The following is a 26,955-nucleotide window of genomic DNA, read 5'->3' on the forward strand; positions in this document are numbered from 1 at the left end:
ACTCCATGCTAACTCCGGCTATGCTGCCATAGCAACAGACAAGAGCGCTGCGCTTTTAAAAGCTCCTGAGATGGTTTTGCTTTTTTGTTTTAGTTAAGGAAGGGTGGAAAGAGCATCATTTTGTTTTGGAAGCTTGTAGTGCTCCACATTGTCGATTAGTATCTTACCAAATATGTGGAAAATTATAAATCAGTCATTACTCCAGTCATTAGTGTCACACGATCCTTCAAAAAATCGTTATAATATGCTGATTTGATGCTCAATTATTAATAATGGTTCTTGTTATCAATGGTTATCAATGATAGCGTACGTTTTACAAACCTGATCTCTGATTTCCTGTCTGTCTTAGGTGCCAACAAAGAAGCTGAAGAAGTTTGAGAAGGATTATCAGTCTCTGAAAGAGAGCCAGCTGCAACAGGAAGACCCCATAGACAGATATCAGGTAAGCAGAAACCTGATTTAGCCTCCCCTCCTCCAGTCCTCATCCTCACCTCCTACGTTCATCTTCATCTTCGTCTCACTCTGTCTCAGTTCAGGACTGTGTAGCGGGCTGCACTGGAAACCACAGACGCTGTACGTCGCAGGGAATGAGCAAAACGCTCGCCAAAAACATTCGCATTGTAGATTCTTGTTTTGTAAACCAAATATTTTAATTTATTTTTTTGAGCATTTTAATGAATATATTTTTTATTTAAGTGGCTTTATTTTTTATCATAAATGACAAAAAAGCTGTCACAGCTTTTGTGTTTTTGTTGGCAGTCTCATGTTTACAATAACTGAAATGTTTAAAAGGAAAAAAAAACGTGCTTTTTTATTTCAATTGGTCACTTTTATTTGAATGTATTATTTAATTTTGTAAGCTTATATTCACATGAACAAAAAATAAAATGTGTAATCCTAAGCAATATGTATATATATTTTTTTATTTCTATAAATGTGCTTTCACAAGCAACGTGCCGTGTTGAAAAGCCAAGCATGCTATTAAAGGAAGCTCCATTACTCAGTGGTTTCCTTGCTGTCACTTCCTGTTTACCCTCTACCTCACTCACCAATCTAACCAATGAGATTCCCTCACTCACCCATTTAACCAATGATCTGTGGCGGGGGGTGGAGCATGGACAGGCGGTGTTGTATGTGTCGGGCGGTGCTGGATGGGGAAGGCCTCTGCGGTTCTTGTTCTAGTGGGTGTAGTGTTGACTGTGTTGGGTCGACGTTGCAGGTAAGCCTTCAGCCCACCAGCGCTCATTAGCTACTAACATCTGCCTGCATGTGTGTTTGTTTCTCTGATCCATTTGAAATGATGGACTCAAGCCTTCCATGTAATATATTAACTGCTGTGCATAACCTAACCAGCAATGTGTGTGTGTTTGTGTAAATGGAAGTCAGATGACAGCTTTCCCCTTCCTGATAAGGAAATGTGTGTCATGTGAGGCAGTGGGAGACTCCCTGTGACAGCGCTAGCTCTCTAATCAGGCACTGCAGAAGTCACATTGTGGTCATTTAGTTTGATTTCTCAAGACTGGATGTGAAAAACGTATCCTAAATCAGCATGTGATCTAAGTCTCTTTAGCTCCTTTTCTACTGTAGTGTCATTGTCATTTTTTTAAGACTTCTAGACAATGTGCATTTTTTGGGGGGGTGTTTCTTGCTTTTATTTGGTAGGGCCAGTCTACTGAATTCTGAGTTATGTGGAATATATATATAAAAAAAAATTTAAATCAATTTTGGAATATTTCATATACAAACATGCATGAATTTCTGCCGAATCTGTGTGAGCCTGTTCAATTACCATTTTATATATTTTTAATTATCATTTTTGGAATAATTAGCTATTATTATCTTACTTACTGGTTTATCATATTTCTACTATTATAATCCTTTATGTAATATTTTTGTATTATATTTTTGCTGTTATCTTAATTTTTTAAATATATATATTACTATTTTTATCTTTATTTGGCGGTATTATATTAATTATCTATATTTTATTTTATCATTTTTTCTATTATAATCTTTTACTAATTTATATATTTTTACTGTGTATTTATTTGCTTTTAATTTAACTCATTACCTGTCTGTAGTATTTATTATTATAATAATCTTTTATCATTTGTAAATTCCTAAAAATTCTTAATTCATTGACTTTATATATTTTTTTACTGTTATTACAATTTTACTGTTATTACAAATATTTTTTTCTGTTTTATACTTCTTTTACCTATTATTTTAATGTATTGCCTATCTATACCTTTTAATATTATTATAATCTTTTACTACTATACTTTTTACTATGTAAGATTATAACTATAAAGAAGTATAAAAAAGTAAAATATTGCAATAACAATAAAAAAATATATAATACCCATATAACAATTTTTAATAATTTTTGTTGGCAAGGTCATTTTATTTGTATAGCACATTTCATATGTGTATGCCATGAATACCATGTGTACGAATTAAAATAAAAACAAGGACAATTAAAATAGTTGTAAAGAGAAATTAAAAACTCTGTGCTGACAAAACAATACGTAACAAAAAATGTAAACCGTCAAAAATATTAAAACATTTCATAGTATGTGCCATTTTAATTTGTTGCATTAATTTATTGCAAAACAGTGCAGTTTACACAATCATGTACTTTCGTACAAATTTGTAATGCTTACATGTGAATGCTTGGGAAATTATAGCTTTTGCAAAAGCTAGCCTCGCAGTCTTGTCAGTCTCTGTCTGTTAACCTTGCACGAGTTCTCCTCCGTAAAGTAATAAATTAACTGCGTGTGTGTCCCTGCAGAGAGAAAACCGGCGACTGCAAGAGGCCAGCATGCGTCTGGAGCAGGAGAACGATGATCTTGCCCATGAACTGGTGACCAGCAAGATAGCACTGAGGAATGACCTGGACCAGGTATTTCTTTACTAGTTTACACACTATACATTTGGCTTTTGTTTAGATCTTGTGTGTTAAAAAGCATTGCATTCTCAGGCCGAGGACAAAGCTGACGTTTTAAACAAAGAACTGCTCAACACTAAACAACGTCTGGTAGAGACCGAGGAGGAGAAGAGAAGACAAGAGGAGGAGACGGCACAGGTACAAGGATTGAGGACTCTGAATGTCTCTGACGCCATGTAGTATTAAAAGTTACCTTCTACAGAAATAAAAACAAGACTTGCTTTTCAGCTGAAGGAAGTGTTCAGAAGAGAGCTGGAGAAAGCAGAGTTAGAGATCAAGAAGACCACAGCCATCATAGCAGAGTATAAACAGGTATGCTTGAGTGTCCCATACAAATCTAGATATACCATAGTCCTCTTAATCAGGGTAATTATAGTTAGTTGAAACTACAACCACACACACATTTTTTAACTAATTGTAAAAAGCTTACATTACTAAAAACATTAAACAATTTAAATTAAATTAAAATGGAAAATAAAAAAATAAAAATGTCCAAATATTAATGTTATATATTAGTATCTTAATGATACTTAAATAACACTGATTGAAATAAAATGTTAAAAAAAAAAAAATCATTTTGTTGCCAAGGAAACGACTCATTTTCATTTATTTTAACTTGGTGTATTAAAATAACTAAAACTGAAATAAAAATTAATACAGTGAAAATGGGAAAAAATAATAATAATGAAATCTAGTAATAGAAAATATAATGTCTCTAATGTTACTAAAATATAATTGACTAAAATAAAATGTTAAAAATATATCAACTTATTTTACTTGATTTAATTGCTAGCAATGGAAACATTTATCGTTTTTATTTAATTTAACTTGATGTACTAAAATTACTAACACTAAAACTGAAATAAAAATGTATAAAAAATACGTTTTTTAAACAAAAAATATCACTTACAATTTAACTATGATGAAAATGGAAAAAAAAAATATACACACACACACACACACACACACACACACACACACACACACACACATATATATAATATATGCACACGCACACACACATCTCTGGAATCTCTGGACAAATATATTTTTAAAGTCAATATAAATTTTAAATAGTATACTAGTAATCTTAATGTTAGTAATATGTTATTTACTAAAAATAAAATGTTAAAAATACATCAACTTATATTGCTTGCAATGGAGACATTTTTTTATTTTGATTTAATTTACTTTGATGTACTAAAACACTAAAACTGAAATAATTAATGTTTAAAAAAAGTGTATAAAAATATTTTTTTCAAAAATACAACAAATATTACTTAAAATTAAACTAAAATGAAAAATCAAAGAATAAATAATAAAAAGTAATATATTATTATTATTATTATTATTATTATTATTATATATGTACAGCTCTGAAATATTTTTAAAGTCAATATAAATTTTAAATATTATAATGGTAATCTCAATGATGGTAAAGTAACACATCTTCAGGATCTTGCATGTCATTTCTTTAGTATTTATTGTGATGGATATATTAGTATAATAAGATGTGAAATACAGTCTTTTGTTTGTGTTAGATATGTTCCCAGTTAAGTACGAGGCTGGAGAAACAGCAGGCGTCCACAAAAGAGGAACTGGATATAGTTAAGGTGGGTAACTAGTCTTATACTAGAGTGCTCTTATGTGGCCTGCTGAGTATGTGACGATCAGTAGCTGTTGTTCTTCTAGGCTAAAGTGATGGCGTGTGAGCGCTGTAGGGAAGTGTTCAGCAAAGACGGACCCCTGCAGATCCCGGTGGTGAGTCAGGACAACCGAGACACGGACATGGATGAGGAGAAGGACTCGCTCAAGGCCCAGCTGAGAGAGCTAGAACTAGAGCTGGCGCAAACCAAACTACAGCTGGTGGAGGCCAAGTGCAAGATTCAGGTCAGTCATCACACCATATATAACATCAAGATCAGCTCATCAGCTGCAGGTCGAAAACAACTTATTTCTGTTTAAAGGGAGATTTATGACTAGCTACTAGTACTTGTCCTAAACTACTGACTTATTAGTATACAATAAACCTATTTGAAATCAATGTTTTATAGATACAGTTGTATCAGTACATGTTAGTGTCGCGGTAACAGTACATAATAAAGTCAAAAAGAATAGTTGTAATGTTTTCACGTCACTTTAATAATTAATAATAATAATTCATTACATTTATATAGAGCTTTTCTAGGCACTCAAAGCGCTTTACATAAAAGGGGGAATCTCCTCAACCACCACCAATGTGCAGCATCCACTTGGATGATGCGACGGCAGCCATATTGCACCAGAACGCTCACCACACACCAGCTGTTTGGTGGAGAGACAGAGTGATGAAGCCAATCAGGATATGGGGATTATTAGGAGGCCGTGATGGACAGGGGCCAGTAAGCAAATTTGGCCAGAATGCTGGGGTTACACCCCTACTCTTTTTCGAAGGACATTCTGGGATTTTTAACGACCACAGAGAGTCGGGACCTCGGTTTAACGTCTCATCCGAAAGACAGATAATATTGATTTCCTTATAAATTCTTATAATATAAACATTTTGTAATTCTGACTTTATGCTCAAAATGTAAGCTTTATTTGTAAAGTATTACTACTATAGTTTCATATTGTTATGACTTGATTCACATAATTGTGACTTAAAGCTCAAATTTTACAAATTCATTTTCAGAATTTTGACTAACCTGTGATGTTACAACTTTTCGCATAATTGTTTTACTTAGATCTCAATGTTACGTTGCAACCTTGTTCACACAGTTTTGCCTTAAATCTCATAATGTTACGAAATAGTTTGCGTAATTTTGACTTAAATCTTGTGTTATGACTTTTTTCCACATAATTCTGACTTAAGTCTCATGTTACGACTTTCGCATAATTTTGACTTAAATCTCATGTTTACGACTGTTCATGCAATTCTGATTTTAAGGTGCAGTGTATGATTTTTAGCAGCATCTAGTGGTGAGGTTGTGAATTGCAATAACACACCGCTCACCCCTACCTTTTGAAGCACATAGAGAAGCTACGGCAGCCAACACAGGACAAAAATGTTGTCGGCGGGAGAGAGCAGAGAGTCGCTAGCACTCTGTAGAGAAGTTTGTCCGTTTAGGGCTACAGTAGAAACATGACACCGCAAAATGGCGATTTCACTGTAAGGGGACCCAAGATGTATGTAGATAGAAATGTCCCATTCTAAGGTAATAAAAACATAACGGTAAATTATGTAAGGTCTTTATACACAACTGAAAACATAGTAATGTATATTATTATATTGCATTTATGTCAATAGATCCTCATAAATACTATACACACTGCACTTTTAAATCTCATGTTACGACTGTCATTTTGACTTGAATCTCATAATATTATAACTTAGTTCACATAATTCTGAATTGAATCTCATAATGTTGTCTTTGTTCATGTAATTTGGAATTAAATCTCTTAATGTTAGGAATTAGTTTGTGTAAATTTGACTTAAAAGTTTCATGTTATGACTTTGATCACATAAATTTGACTTAAATCTCATGTTACGTCTTTACGGCTTAGTTCACGTGGTTTTGACTTAAATCTTATGATGTTACGACTTTAGCCCCGTTTCCACCAAAATTACCCGGAACAATTTGTACCAGGAACTTTTTTACAGGAACTTTTCTCCCCCCCAGACCTGCAGCTGTCTGCGTTTCGACCGCGATAAAGTTCCGAGAAGATTAGGCACATTAGTCCGGTGATGTAGGACTGCGCGCGACTGCTCCTCCAAATCAGTGAAGGACAGTAATCATTTTTAAGTGTACCGATTAAAAGATTTAGTGAACTGTTTACATGAGACATTATCTAAACCGATCTGGTGTTTACATGTGATGACTTTCAATCGCAATCATTTTGTCACATGCAGTTTGTCTGCCGCACCAAAAATGTCAACGCTGTTTTCTCCAGCAGCTCAGCTGGAGTGTGTTTACTGTAGCCATAGCAACTCTTAACGGCCACCAGGACTAATACAGTATTATTTATAGCTATTTGTTGTAAAGTGTAATAATCATCTCAGAAAAAAAAAAAATCTTCTGTCAGGCGCAGTCAAAGTAAAAACTGCCCGGGGCAATATACGCTGTGTCATTACTCCAACATTATCTTCATAACTCACGAAATAAAAAGTTTACCCCTCAGAAAAATTAACTTTCCTCTCTTGTCAACATGAGCGCGGCGCGCGCCGTCACGTCATGTAAGGACACACACTTAAAAGTAATCGGTCAGGTCGTTTACATGGTGAAAAAAAATTAATAACGAGTATGGAAGAGATTCAAGCTGTGCTGCTTTTGCTGGTTATGTATAGGTTTACTAAAGAGGTAATTAACAACGACAGAAAAGAGCACTAATATGCAGATTCAGCAGCATGCAGCATATTCAGAAAGCTTGTAAAGCTAGATTTAAAATGACAATGTATATTATTATCAGCTATTACGGACATTGCACGTGAGATGGCTGAGACGACCGCGCGCCATCAGACAGAGAGCAAGACTGATATTTACTGAACGCAGAACGAACCTCGCAAAAGACTTTTAAAAATGCCGGTTGAAATAAAATGCTGCGTCAGCTCAACCAATCAGCATGTTCAGCGCCCAAGTCCCGCCCTCGAAAGTTCCTGAACTTTGAAAAAGTACTACCTCGCGAGCAGGGCCGTTTGGAGGGGGAAATATTTACTAGAGGTGTGCGATACCGCTAGATTTGGTATCAATCCGATACCAAGTAAATACAGGGCCAGTATCGCCGATACCGATACTTTTTAATAATTAAGGTGGATGCGTCTTCAACCTAAATAAAAATGAATTTTCATGACTTTTAATTTGTTTTTGTGATTAGCATTTTGAGTTATTAATCAGTGCTACAAAAGCTTTTGTTCAGAAACAACTTTTGGTTACTTCTGCTTTATTTAAATAAACAAAGTTACAAAATGATTACTTCACAAATATAAAAAATGTAAAAACAAATTCTCTTTTCAAGTAGCATGTTAACAAAAAATGTTTCTCCTCTTTAGTGCACTTCTTTTCAGGATTTTTTTCTTGAATACACAAAGTCACAAAGTTTTACTTCACAATAAATATAAAAACTGTAAAACAAATTCTCCTTGTAATACGATATAATGCTGAAAATTAAAATGCGCGGCTGAGCGGCGCGCGCGCCTGACTGCTGGTGGTAGCGCTAGTGGTGAGTCACGTGATAGTACAAAACAGGAGAGGGGGAGGAGAGCAGTGTCGAGCACGAGCAGCACTCTCTTGAGAGCTTCCATCCTCTGCTCTGTGACAGCAGCAGCATTTTGACAAACACGGCCAGGTCGCAAAACGAGAGAAACTGAAACTTAAGTATCGATATTTTCACGTTGGTATCGATCAATACCGATACCAACGTTGGTATCGATATTATCGATATTAGTATCGATCTGCCCACCTCTAATATTTACCCGGAACTTCATTTAGACCCTGGTTCCTGCGGTCAAAACACACGAAGTACCACCCAAAGTTCCTAGTTCCTGGGTAAAGTTCCTGTGGTGGAAACGGGGCTTTTGTTCATGTAAATGAGTTCAATCTCCATGTTACGTTATGACTTTCTTCATGTCATTTTGCTTTGCTTTCGTAATTTTGACTATTCTTTAGTAATCTTTTACTTAAAGGGTTAGTTCACCCAAGCAAGCTTCGTTTATAGTGTAAGGGAGACTGTGCAGTCGCGAACGCGGATTGAAATCAAACACGGAAGAAAATGCTGAATAAAGTCATAGTTTCTTTTATTTTTGGACCAAAATGTATTTCCGATGCTTCAAGAGATTCTAACTAACTAACTGATGTCACATATGGACTACTTTGATGATGTTTTTATTCCCTTTCTGGACATGGACAGTATAGTGTGCATTCACTTAGATATGCTCTCAGACTAAATATAAAATATCTTAAAATGTGTTCTGAAGATGAACGGAGGTCTTACAGGTGTGGAACGACATTAGGGGGAGTCATTAATGACATAATTTTCATTTTTGGGTGAACTAAGCTAGGCTAAAACTAACCCTTTAATTTTTACATTACTAATTTAATCTTGTACTGTTAAGACTTTTATTCTCAAAACTTTAGACTTTATTTGTGCAAACAGCCTACTTAATTGTATTGTGGCACTGAATCCCTGTTGTCGTGTCATATCAAAGAATTAAGCTAACAAATGTCATTAGCAGTTTACAGCTATGTCACAGTTTACAGTAACGTCAATGTTATTTGTTTATGTAACAGGAGCTGGAGCATCAGCGGGGCGTTTTGATGACTGAGGTTCAAGCTGCCAAAAACTCCTGGTTCAGTAAAACACTGGGCTCCCTCAAGAATTCCGCTGGTAACCCGTCACCCTCCTCACCCAAGGAGGGCCAGTAGGACTCGCCAAGGGCTTAACCAAAGGGTAGAGGAACGTGACCCTTCCACTTGGCCAAATGGAGTAGGAAACAAGCTCTAATGAACACTACTAGCAACACAACACGGCAATGCAGTATTCCCTCGCATGGACTAATGAAGGACTTGAACAAACCTCTCCATCCAGATGCACTTACTACTGTTACAATTTCCTTTGCTTGCGATGCCACCTAGTGGATAGTAACAAGTACTAGAGAGATAATTATTACTTTTACCCATTTATCCACTTCTGTGGGTGGAGTTTTTTATTAGAAAACTTTCAGCTCTAGCATGCAAGTACATAATCTATGACCTTTAGACCGTCAGTTTAAAGGGTCTAATTGTTTTGTTTTGCTTTTCTCAGAGGGAATACTGCATTCTGCTAACAATTTAAAGTAAACAAAAATCTTTTTGTTTTTCTATATAGAAATAATAAATGTAACAGTTTTGTCATATAAATATGTATAACTAAATGTTGATTTTTTTATTTTAATCTTGTACAGTTCTGAAAGAAGTGTTCCATTATTTTTTACGATTTTGAATATGAATGTCCTCTTTATAGATGTCAAATACCCGAAAAGCACAGAAAATTGACCATGTATGGAAACAAGCCCCCCGTGACATTCCCTTTTCGCAGTTTTCCATTGCTGTAGACTGTTCATAGACGGATTCGCATTGATCACGTAGTTCATCAGACGACGCAAAGCTCTGACGTCGCAGTGGCCACGCGATATTCATGCCAAGTTGCACATATTGTTTATTTTATGTTATTTAACAGGAATACATGAGCGATTTAGTGCCATGCAGAAATCACAAAGGTGTCGAGAAAAGCAAACCAGGTCGCCAGATTCATCGCTTATGTCAGGGTGTCTTAAAAGCCATATGGAGTGTGAACGTGTCAAAGTGTGTACACCTGCAATTCATTTCATCTGCTATTTGTCAGGATGTCCATATTAATAGTTTCCCTGTTGTATTTCACCAAGCGGATTGGAATAATCTGCATGGCTTTTATTCACACTAACAAGTTGTCATATTTACACTGATATAAAAAAAAGTTATCGTCTCCTATTTTGTAATTTTTAAAACTGTGATTTTAAAAATGCCAAACTAATTAAGAAAGAGATGTCAGTTTAATATGAACTGTTAATGCTGTCCTGTGGGTTTCTATGGATGGTTAGAGGTGTTTTTATATCATAATCTACAGGACGGGAGACGTTGCTTCTGTGCGTCTGGTTTATTGTCTGTTCATCAGTTCCACTGTCCCAGCCTGCTGATGTCGTATGGTTCTTGGTCCATGTTTCATTTGATTCACACCTTTCATTGTTTCAATAAACAGTAACGCAAATTCAGCTGTAGTCTGTATATTTATATTTTCTTTGGTCTTCTGGTAGTTCCTCAGCTTCACGTACCTTTCTGCTTATCATTTTGTGTTGTGTTTTAGACTCTTGCCTTTATTTTATAGACATTATTTGTATGTTTTTTGTATAATAAAATTCTAAGTTTAAGTATAACACTGATTCTTAAGATAAGGGACAAAACATGTTTTAGATTACACTACATTATTAAAAATGTGTATTTTCGTAGACAAAAGTCTTAATAACGGATAATAAACCATTTAAGGGTTTCTCTATTTCTCTTTTTTTTTTTCTTCAAAAAAATGAATATGTATTCACAACATGACTTATGTTAACTCTATCAGCCATCCCTTTATGACCATCATGTACCCATCCTCTGATGGCTACTTCCAGCAGGATAATGCACCATGTCACAAAGCTCAAATTATTTCAAATTGGTTTCTTGATCATGACAATGAGTTCACTGTACTAAAATGGCCCCCACAGTAACCCAATAGAGCATTTTTGGATGTGGTGGAACCTGAAAGATGCTCTAGTTAGCTTCGTGCCCTGGCTGTGCATCATACAAATCTCCATCAATTGCAAGATGCTATCTTATCAATATGAGCCGACATTTCTAAAGAATGCTTTCAGCACCTTGTTGAATCAATGCCACGTAGAATTAAGGCAGTTCTGAAGGCGAAAGGGGGTCAAACACAGTATTAGTATGGTGTTCCTAATAATCCTTTAGTTGAGTGTATATTACCTTTGCATCAAATAACAAGAAACAAGTTAATGCTGCTGTGGGGTGTTTCTAATACAGCGTCTATATACGCTGTTTTCCTCTCTTTCTGCCGTTGTCTTGAAAAATCAGGTACTCCCTTGAAATTAAGTCCCCCAAATTGTCAATTATTAATTAGTATCCTAAGTATATTAATTAATTCACTGCACCATTATCAGTCTGTGTTTGAAAGTTGTGATGTTTTTTTAAATTATTTTAGCTATTTCATACAGAATAAAAAGCACATTTCCTTGTTCAAGGCTTTGTATTAAATGTTTATTTTGAATTTTGTATAAGTGTTTACAGTTTAGTTATACAGTATTTGACATTAAATACTTCACATACTCTGTCTTTACCATTTGTAACCCCACAAACATGAAGGAAATATGATTGCATACAGTCAAACACTTTACAACATGTTACACATTTAATCTATTTTTAAAATAAAAAGCTGGCTAGTTTTAGCCTATTGTAGCCTGTTTGTATCCTTTAACATTAAGCATGGTTACTATGTTTTAAAATATTGCTCATTATACATCAAGAAAGCTTAAGCAAAGCATTGTTAATATTGTAACATCAAATATTGAAGACATCGATCCGATCAAAATACATGTGAAAACATCTCATATTTAATAAAAGAACATTATGTGTATAGATAGTGCAACTGTATTAACAGTATAAGCTCCGCCCCTCACTTCCGTTCTGTGGCTGCTGGTCTGTAACTGCTGGCGCTGCAGCTTAATGGCTTGTGAGAGAGTAAAATCGTCCAGAAAACGAATGTACGGAAGTTTCCAAAGATTCCTAAATATTTGTAAAATGTCCATATTTGCTAATATGCTAGTCCAGTTGCTAATAATTAAGTCCAGTAAGCCCGTTTTACTCGCGAATAATCTTAAAACAATGCGCACATTAAATAGCTGTCCAGTACCTCGGTCAGTGTAATGTTTAATAGCTATTGGCAAACAGAATATGTTGACAGTCTTAATGCAAACATATTTTTCTCACCATTTCAGTACAGTTCATTACACTTTATGATTGGATGATTAATAAGTTGACACAACAGTACAATATAGGCCTAACCAATATGACCGTTATTGTTGTAAACTAACTAAAATGACTTCAAGAGACCAGTATTCCTAAATTCTAGTCTCAACCTGTATCATATAAAACACAAGTCTGGCCAACAGCAGCCCTTTATATAGGTTTGCTCTCCATGGAGGCAACATCATCCAGATAGTCGTCTGCAAAGTTGAGCGTCTGCTGTAGAGCGGTGAGAAGCAGGACGTCACAGTTGAGCTCCAGCTCCAGCTCCTGACTATAGTTCTTCACTGGTAACACACAAGACACCGGCACACCCAACCGAGAGCTCACCTCCTGAACCTGCAGAGACGAAACAACATCTCAGTCACTCTGAGTCCTGTGGGGACAGCTCATGTGATCATGTGACCATGTCTCACCTTCGTCTTGATGTAGGAACTGACATAAAGGCTTTGAAGATCTCCCTCCACTAGAGGACATGCTTCATCTACTTTAGTCATCAAGACGATCTGAGCAATGCCTGAAAATGTTGAGGTGCGTCACATGCAGGTAACTCAATGTACAACCTACTTTGGTTAGTCACATGATTGGCATAAATATGTTCACTTGCCCAGTGAGTTCACTTTTTTGCGTATGGCAGCAAGTTTATCCTCCAGTTTGCTGGACATGAGGGAGATTTTGGTGGCGTCTATCACGTACACCACACAGTGGATCTTCTCCTGTAGAGATGCGGGTCTGGAGGCCTTTTGCTCATCCGGTTGATACGGTCCGATGGGATTGAACTGGATTGAGAGGATTTGGCATGAAACAAACATTTTGTTATTCATACTTCATTCATTCTGGAGACAAGTGCCCTTACTTTATAGCGGTCTGGTACGTGACCTTGAAGAATGCTGCTGACGTCATCAATATCGAGTCCTGCACCCGATTGCTCCTCGAGTCCCATGGTGTCACACAGCACAAATGGCAATGGCTTTCCCTCACGGCCGTCTTTCACTGGGTATGTGCGAAACTATACCAACCAATAAGAGAATCACATCAAGACCTGAAGTCCTCAAGAGATGTTCCTCAACCTGAAGAGAGACTTCTGTAGGAAACACTGAATCCTGTTGAATCTGTACCTGTGTGGTGAGACTAGTGCCTGCAGATCCTGACATGGCTTTGCTGGTTATGCGGCCCATGAAGACGGAGTTGATGGAGTTGAAGAAACTGGATTTTCCAGCACCTACAGGACCGATCATTAGGATTCGAACACGGCTGACAGAAGTCATCATGGGTTTATGATTCCTGATGGATTCCATGAGCTCGTCTCTTCGTCTACAGTATAGATATTTAGCATCAAATGACAATAGAAATTGAGTGAACAAGAGATCTCGAAACCAGAACAGAAACATACTCAGCTGTCCATAGAACGTTCCTCCATGGTTTCTCCTGAGCACTGATTTGAGACCCTGACACAACAAATAAAATGTTAAATATAAAGTAAGTAAATAAAGTAGACTGAAACTTATTGTACATGTATAAAAAAGAGGAGAGTTCTGAGGATTGACTTACTCTGTTCCACTTTGTACACCTCACATTCAGTCAGTTGAGTGTCGTTTCCATACATTGTTGCTGCATTGACACTAAATGCATTTGCTCCTTGATTTAACACAACTGGTTGGTTGTTGTAGCAAAAGTAAAACTGTTGGCCAAAGGTGGGCATTCCAGAGTCATCAAGACGTGCATTATGGCCACTGTTCATTTTGATGCACACAGGGATCTTGCTCTGTAAGCTGAATAGGAATATGTCCTCATCAGCGATATACTGCCCGCTTTGAGCATAATCTACACTAGTGTATCCACCAAAGATGTAGCCTGAACTGTTGTAGGCTACAAGTAAAGTTGGACCCTGACGGTCACATCGCTGGTGGAAGGCAGAAGCATTATATCCATGAACTGAAGCTTTGTAGAGAAGAGTCAGTTCAACATTCCCCAGCAATGCACAGAGCTGCTTCCTTTTATCTTCTGGTAAATTAGAAGTGAGGGAGTCCATGGTAACACCTTTGACTCGTCTTTTATGCACCCTTGAAGACAAAGACAGGCAAACACAACTTGAGCTTGATGCATTAATATTTTCAGTGAGCACATTTCACTAACAGGGCACACTTTCGGGTCCTAATTTAGATATTCTTTTGCATAATGAATAGATGTGCGCACTGCATTCGTAAACCCAACCATTCAACCCATCCTACCAAATTTATTAGGGGGGAAACAAACAGTATTTTTATTTAATTTATTGGGAATATATAGCCTAGGCGGTATACCAATATAATACATTTGGTCATAAACTAAATCAGATCAGGGCTTATTTAGAGCCCCAAGTTCTGTGTGATTCAAACAGCCTTGTTACGCTCTTACGATCATTTCTCCAATGTGCGTACCGGTGCGTACCATAGACCGTAAAATTGTGATCTCTGTGATTCAGAGAACCAACGTAGGCTATGCACACACGCACCCACACACACACACAAACCTGCGTACGCCAAAATATGCGAATCTATAAATAGCAAATGAGCTTGAAATTATGCGCAGCTGAATGTTTTTTTACGATAACCGCCTTGTAAAAACCGCCCAATCAATGACATTAATAAAAGATCCTCAGTCAACATTCAAATATAGAGACGGGCGAGCGGCAATAATTGCTCACAAACACCTGCAGTTCTTGGACTTTGCAACAAAGTGCGCACGTCTGCTTATACCCTGACGTGGCGTTGAGCACTTTTCCACGTAAAATACCGTGTTTATAAAGATGAGCATTGGCGTGGATAGCATACGCACACTATCAAATCGGTGCGTAGGCTACTCGTTTTATAAACGAGGCCCCTTTGCACACACGAGCATTCAAATTAGTCAACGAGCCAGAATCGAAACCGAAACTAATAGCAAAACATACTCAAATAAATTACAAAACCTTATTTATTGTATCGAAATATTGCATGTGTGTGGGCTATATATATTACTTTTTTAAAATTCACATCAACTAGCCTATGTAGCTCACCCTTCTCAGTCCACTTTCTCTCTGAAGAAAAACTCAAAAGCTGCCTCCACATCCGCAGCCGAACTCGTAACGCTCCTCTCGTTCCTTTTATCAAACGACAGCACCCCCGCAAACTGTAGACAAATGCTACAAATAATATCCCTTTACTCCTGGGATTGTTATTTTCTGTCAGCTGAACCCCTAAAATATTTAACTAAGTAGGCTATGTATCCCCATAAAATGTAATTCAATATTAAAATATCAGGGAATTCAGTAGCCTAAATATTTTAGTGTTCGGCTGCTGACAGAAAAATATAAGGGAGTATGCCTAAAGGGATATTATTTGTAGCATCTTCTGTAGAGTTTGCGGGCGTGCTGTCCTTAAAGAAATGTATTGTCTCAATTTATTGTATTTTTCACTCCTTTTTTAAATTGCCTATGAAGCCTATAAATTATAAACGAATTTGATACTAATATAGGTAGGCTATCAGTAGGCTACTGGATCAGTCTAGGCGCGTAATGTTTATGTCTATTTTACAAAGTGACATCGCCATGGTCTGGCATTTATGTTTTCAATCATTTTTGTGGAGCGGTGTGAACAGGGATCATTGCATTGTCCTCTGTACGCGAAAGGAAAAATGTTTCCATTTTTACTACAGCGTTGTCGTGTAAACATTGAGTCGCAAAGTTTGGTAGGCTATAGCAGGATTGAAAATCTTTACAAATCTCATGCAAAAATTAATATTCTGTATAACACACCTGGATAAATTTGTCTATTTTATGTATTTAAATATATACTAGGCTATATTTAGTTTATATTAGCCTACAACAGATAAAACGGCTCATAATATTTAGTTTGATGTCCTGCTGATCAACATTTTCTCAGGGGTTAAGCACCGATTCTCAAAAAGTCACTCGTCCTCTTGTTGTGCCTTGTGTATTAATTTGTTTGATGTAGCTACTAACGCACAATTATTTTTATTTTTTTGTACTTAGGTCTACTTTCCTTTAAACTTGCGGTTCATTATTTCTGTGAACTGCCACTATACAAAAATAGTTATATGATCGTTATAGGGTCGAAAAATATAGGCTATTCGTTTTACAGCATATTTTATAAACACTATAAATCAATAAAAAACAATCAATAGGCTAAAACCAATTTAGAATATTTGTCACATTTTATACTCTTATTATATGTAGCCTACATGCAACTTACCTTTCGTAGAGCACTTGCTGTGTAAGTGTAACGCTTCGCTTTCTTAGGATGTTACAGCCAAGTCAAACCTGTTCTGTCAACATCCTGTGATAACGTTTTTGGCATTGAAATGAATCAACAAACCACTAACGAATTCTCAGGTCTCTAAAACACAATGTGTGTCGAGGAAGATGAAAAACTGCGCTAATTGTTTGAACAAATAGTGGGAACCACCCACGATTCCTCCTCACCTGGGTGTGTGTCTGAGGCCGCGCGAACAGGTTGTCTTTGCTCGGACAGCAGTAATTGTTCATAGTGAACACCAGAGGTCTCCTTTTCTGTCACAAACTTTTCAGCTTTGTATGGTTTCCAGTTTTAACTAAAGAGTTATTATATGCATGAAGAAAGCTATACTGTTGGACAGTAAAATCATTTTGAAATGCCAAACAGAAAGTTGTTGCATCTTGGTATTGTCATCTTATGAATTAAGTCAGTTTGGAATTACCGGTATGGTATGAGAGTAGCTACCATAAGTGTTAATTGACATTGCCGCCTATGGGTCAAAAGTTGCAAATTAAGGATAAATCTGGGAATAACCTTGGCCACATTACATCAGTGAATCCTGTTGGTGTCAGAGCAGAGAAAAATGAGCATTTGTTACTTCATATACACATACATCACATTTACTCGGTGATAATATTTAATTGCAATCAGCAAGCCATACAGAATTGATTTAGACAGTTTTTGCTTTTAAATACAAGGAATAGCTCATTCCAAAATGGAATTTACTCATGAAAAGCTGCATTTCTTTTAGAACAGTGTGTGTGAAAGTCCTAATTTGTGATATTATACTGTAAACTTGATAAGATACAGCATTCTCGCATTCAATGAGCCACAATAAATAAATGTAATACAAGTAATTCACTAATTATCTGGCTTAAAATACATTATTGTGCAGTGTAACAATCTGGCTGCACTGAGGAAAATCTCTACGAAAGCATGTTTAAAAAGTTGCCCTACACAGGAGCAACATCATCCAGATAGTCGTCTGCAAAGTTGAGCATCTGCTGAAGAGCGGTGAGAAGCAGGACGTCACAGTTCAGCTCCAGCTCCAGCTCCTGACTGTAGTTCTTCACCGGTAACACACAAGACACCGGCACACCCAACCGAGAGCTCACCTCCTGAAACTGCAGAGACGAAACAACATCTCAGTCACTCTGAGTCCTGTGGGGACAGCTCATGTGATCATCTGACCATGTCTCACCTTCGTCTTGATGTAAGAAGTGATATAAACATTCTGAAGATCTTCCTCCACATCAAGACATGCTTCATCTACTTTAGTCATCAAGACCATCTGGGGAATGCCTGTGTAAATAACCATTAGTTAGTCACAGAACATTTGGCAAAAAAGTTGCAAGTATTACTGTAAGTCAGTATATTATAATTAATCTTTGATTATAAGAGTTATCTAAAAATGTTGTTCACTTACCCAGTGAGTTCACTTTTTTGCGTATGGCAGCAAGTTTTTCCTCCAGTTTGCTGGACATGAGGGAGATTTTGGTGGCGTCTATCACGTACATCACACAGTGGATCTTCTCCTGTAGAGATGCGGGTCTGGAGGCCTTTTGCTCATCCGGTTGAAATGGTGTTGTGGGGTTAAACTAAATCGAGAGGATTTAAAGTGGAATAAACTTTTTGTTTTTCATACTTCATTTATTCTGGAGACAAGTGCCCTTACTTTATAGCGGTCTGGTACGTGACCTTGAAGAATGCTGCTGACGTCATCAATATCCAGTCCTGCACCCGATTGCTCCTCGAGTCCCATGGTGTCACACAGCACAAATGGCAATGGCTTTCCCTCACGCCCGTCTTTCACTGGGTATGTGCGAAACTATACCAACCAATAAGAGAATCACATCAAGACCTGAAGTCCTCAAGAGATGTTCCTCAACCTGAAGAGAGACTTCTGTAGGGAACACTGAATCCTGTTGAATCTGTACCTGTGTGGTGAGACTAGTGCCTGCAGATCCTGACATGGCTTTGCTGGTTATGCGGCCCATGAAGACAGAATTGATGGAGTTGAAGAAACTGGATTTTCCAGCACCTACAGGACCGATCATTAGGATTCTGACCCGACTCACAGATGCCGTCATGGGTTTATGATTCCTGATCATTTTCATAAGCCCTTCTCTTTGTCTACAACAGAGATCACAACTTTATTATTACACTACTGTATAAAAATCAGCAGCAAAATATCAACTGAAAACTTACTTTTCTGTCCACTGAACATTCCTCCATGGCTTCATCTTGGCACTGATCTGAGGATCTTTTTCTGAGGAAGTTATTGTACAACTTACTTTCACCATAATGTTAGCAGCAGTACATTTTAAGATACTGGACTCTGAATTTATATGATTTACTCCACACAACTATGTGTGTTTCAAATACGATAAGTGATTAAAAAAATCTGATAATGGACTTACTCTGTTCCACTTTGTACACCTCACATTCAGTCAGTTGAGCGTCGTTCCCATACAGTGTGGCAGGAGTAAAATTGAATGGATTATTTGTCATTCCATATGCTTTATATGCATTAAATGCATTATGTCCTTGATTTACCACAACTGGTTGGTTTTTGTAGCAAAAGTACAACTGTTGGCCAAAGGTGGGCATTCCAGAGTCATCACGACGTGCATTATGGCCACTGTTAACCTTGATGCACACAGGGATCTTGGCTTCACAGTTGAACAGGAAAGCTTCGTCATCTGTAATATCCCGGCCAGTTTGAGCATAATCTACACTAGTGTATGCACCAAAGATGTAGCCTGAAAGGTTGTAGGCTACAAGTAAAGTTGGACCCTGACGATCACATCGCTGGTGGAAGGCAGAAGCATTATATCCATGAACTGAAGCTTTGTAGAGAAGAGTCAGTTCAACATTCCCCAGCAATGCACAGAGCTGCTTTTTTTTATCTTCTGGTAAATTAGAAGTGAGGGAGTCCATGCTGAGGTTTCCCCTTTTTTTCATCTTTAAGACAAGACAAAAAGACATGCAAAAAAATTACATAACTTTTATGTATAACATACACATTTTATTTACTTTGTTGTTAATTTTGTTGTCAAACATGTTAGGATAAGTACGAATAGGCCGATTAAAGGCAGCAGTCTTGGCTTGGCTGAATTAATAATCCTTAAAAAATAACACTAACACCTTAGCGAAAAGAAACAATAAAACCTGTTTAACACTGTAAGATAGATTATTAACATTTTAACGATAACATTATTTTCTAACATTGTATTTCAGACAGACCACAGGGTGGAGTTACATGTAGGCTAGTTTTCTACTGCCCTCCCTGTCAGAAACTAGAAAGTTTAGCTAGAAATGAAACTGAAACCTGCTAAACAAAAGATAACTGGCTCACGGAATAATATATATATATATATATATATATATATATATATATATATATATATATATATATATATATATATATATATATATATATATATATATATTTATAATCACTGTAATTGCAGTAGCCTATTAAATATATATAAAATATAAATATATTAATGTAATAACAGCTTGTTAAAAGTTAAATACTTATTTAGACCTGATAAAATAGCCTACTTTCGTGTTTTGAAAAAACAATATGTCAAGATAGCCTAAATGTGCGTTTTAGATATTGAACATTAACATTTTTATGATATTCATGCTTTATGATATATATTGTCTATGAAGCTTAAGCTTAATTAGCTTACCTTTTAGCGTTATCTTTGTGCACACTGAAATGCTCTTCGTACAAGATCATACACCAGAATGAAAAAAGCATAGGCTAAGCTCCTCCTATAAACACTCGTTTCGTTTCCTCGTATCTATCTATTCTAATTGATCTAAATTATATAATGTATGTCCAAACATATCATATCACCATTCACCAATGTTATTAGGTGACATAGAATAGCCTATAGTTCCATTGATGTTCAAACATTTTTACACAATAGCCTACATTTCTTTCAAAATGAGCAAAACTCTTCACGTGACGGTGTTAAATACTGATGCCACTCTGCTGCAAGCGTTTTTGCATACTTTGATTAAATTCTGTTAAAACCAGCTCTGTCCGCAAAGAAGTTAATTCTCAGTTCGAATCAATTCAGTCTGTTTGGTGAACCGGTTCAAACGGCCATTAAAAAGATTCGACTCAAAGGCGATTCGTTCACGAATCGGACATCGCTAATCAAGAGATCCGCCGCCTAACAACAACATTTCAGTGCGGTAAACCAACCATGGGGACCCGTGACGACGAATACGACTATTTGTTTAAAGGTCAGTGATTTATGTAGCATCAAAGAGAAGCATAGATATGTTTTGTTTTGTTTTATTATCAAGGAAAACTGCAAGTTTCCTGATGACTGTGGCTAGCTGGTTTAGCTGAAATGCTAGTGTGCTGACATTAAAGCTATCGAAATATTAACCGGTGACATTCAAAGAATCAAAAGTTGAATGTAGATTAATACATTTTAATAGTGATTTGCATTGACAGTATTCACTAAACCATTATGCATTTCGATTAATTTAGTTTGCATTGTTAGCTAAGCAGCTACATAGCCCTCAAACTGCAGAAAGGGCTAAACTGAACTAAATAAACTTGCTGTTTTAATATAAGCAGTCCGTACCTAAACAATAAACAAAATCGGTTCAATTAACTTTTTTGAATCTGCGTCTATACCAGTAACGTCGACAAACTGGCAACTTTCGAGTCGTTTAGTAATGTGTTGCTTAATATTTAGTGTGGTTGTGTTGCTAGGCCATATGAAACTTTTTGTCGTTTATTACACAAGATTACGTTCTTGATGTTCAACAGGCCAAATTTGGTCATTAACCTGGAATTGTAAGCATTTTTGCTGTTGGGGCGTATTTACAACTCGTAATTTAGTTAAATTATCAATCCGACAAATTAACTTTGTATTGTGAAATTGACAGCAGTAGATGATCATGACGTCATTCTAATTTTTTGTATATGTACTGTATACTCTTTCCCTCCCTATATATATATATATATGTATATGTGTGTGTGTATGTGTGCATGCGTGTGCGCCCATTCAAATACTTCCCACATTGTGTTCCTCTTTTTACACTAACCCTTTAAAAAGTTTGAATGAGTGAGAAATCACAAATAACTGTCTGTAGAGGTTTCACAAATGTGGTTATTCTATTGGTTATTCTTAAGAATTTTTTGTTGAAAGCTTTGACCTGTGTTTCTCCAGTTTATCTACAACCATTTTGTGAATTACTTCAGGTTTCGTCTAGAAAAAGTGAATGGTGACCACGTTGCAACAGACACAGTATGAGCTGTTTGATATTTTCTATGCATTTCTCGTTCTTTATACATTTCGACCAAACTTATATTTCAGTTTTCATGGTGTCAAATTGATGGAGCAAAGGGAAAATGACAATGGAAGTTTGTGTTTGTAGATTAAGGCTTCTCTCTTATCTCTCTGGCCTCGTAATGTTGAAGTCACCAGGATGACTGACTAATCTAATCTGTTTCTGCTTTTCGAATTATGACATTGTATATGCTTGGGTCAGGTGCACACTTTGGTTTGTGGTTTACTTTCATGGACTGTTCTAATGTTTTTTGGCCTTTATTTTATTTTTTTATTTGTCTGGTGTTGGACGGCTATTATGTCTTCCCTATGAAGCGGCATTTATATTAGGTCTTACCCGACACATCCTGATGTTTTCTTGTGTTTTCTAGTGGTACTCATTGGAGACTCTGGTGTGGGAAAGAGTAACCTGTTGTCCCGTTTCACTCGGAATGAGTTCAACCTGGAGAGCAAGAGCACCATTGGTGTGGAATTCGCAACCCGCAGCATCCAGGTGGACGGCAAGACCATAAAGGCTCAGATCTGGGATACAGCAGGACAGGAGCGCTACAGAGCCATCACATCAGCGTGAGTACATGAGCACTGGTAGCAGGGGCCTATTGCACAAAACTAGGATAAGGGATTACGCCGGGATATCTTGGTGATCTTAGCTCGATTTATCCACTAATATACAGTTATCTTTCTTATCGTTATTGTTCTTGGTGTGAGTATGCCTTCAGGGTACGTTTACACAACAGCGGTGTACAAAATTTTGCATACAGATGACAAGATCACCAAGATATCCCGGCTTAATCCCTTATCCTAGTTTTGTGCAATAGGTCCCAGGTCCTAAAATAAGGTCTAAAAAGATGTTTTTTTTTTTTTTTTGGTGAATTGAATAAAATTGTAATTTTATTTATTTTATAGAAATATTATTGATAATATACTTTGATTAAAGATAAAATAATTACAGTTTTATAAAAAAAAAGTAATGTTACAATTACAGTTGTAATTAAAAATTCTTTATTATCAATAATAATAATACAATTTAATAGTAAACATTAAATAAAGTAATATAGTAAAGTAATAAACCGATTCGATATCATCACTGTGCTATTCTTAAAAAATATAATTTAATGAGTTTTGACAGATTTATTCATTTTAGTTTTATTTATACATTATTGTATAAATGTATTAATCATTTAACGCCTGAACCGTTAAGTAAATTTGTGGAGAAACTGAACAGCAGTACAGTTACGAGAAGTAATACACAACCTGATTGTAAAAATTCCATACTGCAGGACTAGTTTTGGTCAGACATTTTTTTTCTGTTAGAAGCTCTAAGCTCTGGAATGTATTGCCACCTGATTTAAAAACTATTCCTGACTTTAAAATGTTTTCTTCCAGACTTAAGACATGGTTAAAGATGAATCAGAATTGTACTCACTTATAATATTGTGATTACATTGTGTATGTTTGGAAGTTATAGAGTATTATTGTTTGAGTTATATTAATGTATTAATCATTTTTAAGATACTTTTTTGTATTTATTGTTTTTGATTGATAAAGGCCCTTTTAGGGACAAGTGTTGCAAATTAGCCTTTGGCTATACATTGTGATACAGACATCAGATGGTTTAGTTTAAATGATCTATGTTGGTGGTATCTGTCCCTATCAAATAAATTATTAAATAAAAAATAAGTATCCTTGGAGATTGATAATGTTTTTAATGTGAAATTATTTAGTTCAATTCTAGTCAATATCGTTTTAATATTTTATCGACATATTGATAATATTACGACTATTGATAATTTATTGTTGTAATCAATTTTGATATTTTGAAGTTTTAAATAATTATTATAAATATACTATAAATCATTTTATCAGTAACTACAAAATGACTTTATAGAGTCATTACTTAGTAAAATGAATTATTATTATTATTCCTAGTTTTATAGTAATAACATTTGAATATATTACACTGGAATATTATTAACTATATAACAACCAATTATCAATAATTTCATGAAATTACTTATTACACTATAATTTAAAAATGTTAACTGATAATTATATCAATAATATTTCTATAAAATAAATACAATTATAATATTAAATAGAAATAAAATATTTAATTTGATTCATTACTTACTTCATAGAATTATTACTATTGATAAAATATTGTTACAACTACTACAGCTACTATTATTAAATGACAATAAATTAGAGGTGTACAAATATTCTAAAAATGTTATCAATAATTTTTTTTTTTTTTTAATCATGCAGTGGATTATACTGGATTATACAATTATTATTTGTAAAATGTCATGAATAGATTCATGACGTCTAAAACATTAACTTCTTTCTATAAAGTCCAGTGACTTTTTTTTAATGATTTGTAATCATTAATATTCAATTTATAAAATTATACAATTTTTTTATCAATAACTAAAATAGTTTTATAGAGCCATTACTATTGGCAAAATATTAATATAATAATAGTAATACAATTTGAATATATTATTATTATATTACTATAAATAATTGTATTCTTAATGCACTGCATTATTTAGTATAGAATCATATTTGAGTCATTGCCGGAATCAACATTTACATCCATTTATCTTTACTGAATGTGAATTTGGACATGATCCTGTATGATATAAATTATCATTATGCGTTTTGCGTGTGGATTTCTTACAGGTACTACCGGGGTGCAGTTGGAGCTCTTCTGGTCTATGACATCGCAAAGCATCTGACTTACGAAAATGTGGAGCGCTGGCTGAAGGAGCTGCGGGATCACGCGGATAACAACATTGTCATCATGCTGGTGGGCAACAAGAGCGATCTGAGGCACCTGAGGGCCGTGCCCACCGATGAGGCCAGAGCTTTTGCAGGTGAGCGTCTCCTCCGGCGTTTTCATGATGTTGGATGAGGACAGATCTACTTAAGGTGTTAAAATATCTCTCATCTTGTGTTATTCAGAGAAGAACAATCTCTCCTTCATCGAAACATCGGCTTTGGACTCCACAAATGTGGAGGAGGCATTTAAAAACATACTAACAGGTGGGTCCAAATTTAACACAACATTCCAATTGATATGACTGGATTTTGCCTGAGAATTTCATAAATAACGATAAATCTGACTACACCGTAACACATTCCCATTGGGCATCTCAAATGAAATGTCTCGCAACGTAACGTGCTTTTTGTTGCAGAAATCTATCGGATCGTGTCACAGAAGCAGATCGCCGACAGGTCCATGCATGACGAGTCTCCCGGGAACAACGTAGTGGACATCAGCGTTCCGCCCACTACCGATGGGTTAAAGGGCAACAAATTTCAGTGCTGTCAGAACCTGTGACCCCACTTCCCTCGGCTCTACCCCGACCCTTGGGCTTCAGTTCCTCTCTATTTATCTCAGCTTTGCTCCTGTGTGTTGTGCTATGGCTACGGCTTTTTCCTCTTTTTACCTCGTTGTGATTTCCACGCTAATCCTAGACGTCCCTTAGAAGCGTGAATCCCTAGGCAACATTCCTTTTCCTTTTTTGGGGGGGAGGGTTCTTGTTTGTTTGTCCCTGTTTTTTTTTTTCTCTTTACTATTATCCACTCTCTGAATTCATGTTTGCTCAGCAAAACGTTTTTCCTCGGAAGTGATTATTCGGGCGCTGATCGTGTGATCCGCTCCTACGGAAAAGGGATGGTGAGGGATCAGTGTGTCTCCGGCTTCCAGCCACTCTGATGATTATTGTCCGGGATCCACACTAAACGCCCGTCTGTTGAGCCAGATCCCAGAATGGGCAAGTTCTTTGGAAAGAAGTGTGCGTCTTATGAATTTGTCTTGTTTGGATCGCTCGGATACCAAAGGAGGGCTGCTGTCATCTTTATTTCAATTCTTAAACATTTCAAGCGTCACGCCCGTAGTCCTATTCTGCAATATTTTACGCCAGGGCTGACGGGTGTGAACTTGCGCAATTTGATTGACGCGTTCAGATTGCCGTATATATAGCAGTTATGTGAATGCGTGTATTAAGCATTTCGTGAAAAAATTATTCAAATAACAGTTATATATATATAAACTATTCATTGCATTACTGAAGTATTATAGCTCTTCAGTGGGAAAATGCAATGGTCCGCAGTGTTTTAGATGGTCAGTTGATTCACCGGTCTGTGAAAATGTCACTATGTTAGATTGTTTAACTTTAAGTGATATGGCTATTTTGGAAATGCCTTATGTTTTCCCATACTGTGATTAAGATGCCTTTTTCAAGTGTGGTTATGTGACATTTACACATCCATGAAGTCACAACAGCTGTTTTGCCTTTTATCAGGTTACATCAAAATGGAAAATAAACCAAATTACTGTCACAATTGCAAACATGATTTCTTTTTTTGACTCCATATTGCACAACACACCCGTCACAGCATGATGTATGTCTAAATCCGTACCTAAAATAAGTGTCATGTGCACCATGGTTGGCATGACTCATGGGTCTATTAAGGGTATGTTTACACGACATCAATTTACTTAAAACTGAGAAGTTTTTCTTTGCCTTTTTTTTGGTTTACAGTGGACAACTATATAAAAACGATCCTTGTTCATACGAATCCACAAAAATAATTCAAAACGCTGTAGTATTCATGCCAGGCCAGTAGTTGGCGATGTCACTTTGTAAAGCACCACTACACGCCTATTGACTGAACACGGATATGCATGCGCATGGTCACTTTTTCCACAAATTAGCATTTTTGCATATAGGTTACATAGAGACAATCGTTTGATCGAAACTATCGTTTTCAAAAACTCTAAAACTGTGTTTTCAGAACTCCCCAAACACCTTTGTCATTTAAATGAAATTATT

General features: G+C 36.2%; 4 protein-coding genes across 11 annotated transcripts in view; 2 read left to right on the forward strand and 2 right to left on the reverse strand.

Annotated features, from left to right (window-relative positions):
* Positions 1 to 10,709, forward strand: part of rabgap1l (RAB GTPase activating protein 1-like) — a 99,751-nt gene extending 89,042 nt beyond the window's left edge. For 3 of the 6 annotated variants that reach the window (XM_067415858.1, XM_067415853.1, XM_067415852.1), the window contains 7 exons: positions 350 to 442; positions 2,792 to 2,902; positions 2,981 to 3,085; positions 3,176 to 3,259; positions 4,489 to 4,560; positions 4,640 to 4,837; positions 9,211 to 10,709. In XM_067415858.1, coding sequence (XP_067271959.1) covers positions 350 to 442; positions 2,792 to 2,902; positions 2,981 to 3,085; positions 3,176 to 3,259; positions 4,489 to 4,560; positions 4,640 to 4,837; positions 9,211 to 9,345 — 798 coding nt within the window. In that variant the 3' untranslated portion in view covers positions 9,346 to 10,709. Of the gene's footprint in view, positions 1 to 349; positions 443 to 531; positions 1,220 to 2,791; positions 2,903 to 2,980; positions 3,086 to 3,175; positions 3,260 to 4,488; positions 4,561 to 4,639; positions 4,838 to 9,210 lie in introns of those variants that run through there. The other 3 variants (XM_067415855.1, XM_067415857.1, XM_067415856.1) reach the window with 2 other exon arrangements.
* Positions 10,710 to 10,859: 150 nt separating this feature from the next.
* Positions 10,860 to 16,885, reverse strand: LOC137040339 (interferon-induced protein 44-like). Of its 3 annotated transcripts, none has more exons than XM_067415850.1 (8): positions 16,749 to 16,885; positions 14,068 to 14,579; positions 13,910 to 13,964; positions 13,635 to 13,830; positions 13,373 to 13,525; positions 13,124 to 13,295; positions 12,933 to 13,033; positions 10,860 to 12,855 (listed from the first exon to the last, which is right to left on the reverse strand). In XM_067415850.1, the coding sequence occupies exons 2-8, from the start codon at positions 14,546 to 14,548 to the stop codon at positions 12,670 to 12,672; spliced, it is 1,344 nt and encodes a 447-aa protein (XP_067271951.1). In that variant the 5' UTR covers positions 14,549 to 14,579; positions 16,749 to 16,885; the 3' UTR covers positions 10,860 to 12,669. The 3 variants fall into 3 exon arrangements, with proteins under 3 accessions (XP_067271951.1, XP_067271952.1, XP_067271950.1); XM_067415851.1 differs by lacking the exon at positions 16,749 to 16,885 and adding an exon at positions 15,554 to 15,696 and having other exon boundaries at positions 13,635 to 13,824; XM_067415849.1 differs by lacking the exon at positions 16,749 to 16,885 and adding an exon at positions 15,554 to 15,692.
* A 534-nt stretch (positions 16,886 to 17,419) lies between these two features.
* Positions 17,420 to 20,595, reverse strand: LOC137040338 (interferon-induced protein 44-like). The gene is made up of 8 exons (XM_067415848.1): positions 20,489 to 20,595; positions 19,211 to 19,754; positions 18,999 to 19,059; positions 18,728 to 18,923; positions 18,466 to 18,618; positions 18,217 to 18,388; positions 17,992 to 18,092; positions 17,420 to 17,914 (listed from the first exon to the last, which is right to left on the reverse strand). The coding sequence occupies exons 2-8, from the start codon at positions 19,752 to 19,754 to the stop codon at positions 17,744 to 17,746; spliced, it is 1,398 nt and encodes a 465-aa protein (XP_067271949.1). The 5' UTR covers positions 20,489 to 20,595; the 3' UTR covers positions 17,420 to 17,743.
* A 301-nt stretch (positions 20,596 to 20,896) lies between these two features.
* On the forward strand, positions 20,897 to 26,471 carry rab11ba (RAB11B, member RAS oncogene family, a). The gene is made up of 5 exons (XM_067415862.1): positions 20,897 to 21,053; positions 22,486 to 22,681; positions 24,797 to 24,990; positions 25,079 to 25,159; positions 25,312 to 26,471. The coding sequence occupies exons 1-5, from the start codon at positions 21,014 to 21,016 to the stop codon at positions 25,455 to 25,457; spliced, it is 657 nt and encodes a 218-aa protein (XP_067271963.1). The 5' UTR covers positions 20,897 to 21,013; the 3' UTR covers positions 25,458 to 26,471.
* The last annotated feature ends 484 nt before the right edge of the window (positions 26,472 to 26,955 follow it).

This window comes from Pseudorasbora parva, chromosome 14 (assembly GCF_024679245.1).
Source record: "Pseudorasbora parva isolate DD20220531a chromosome 14, ASM2467924v1, whole genome shotgun sequence".
Taxonomy (NCBI): Eukaryota; Metazoa; Chordata; class Actinopteri; order Cypriniformes; family Gobionidae; genus Pseudorasbora; species Pseudorasbora parva.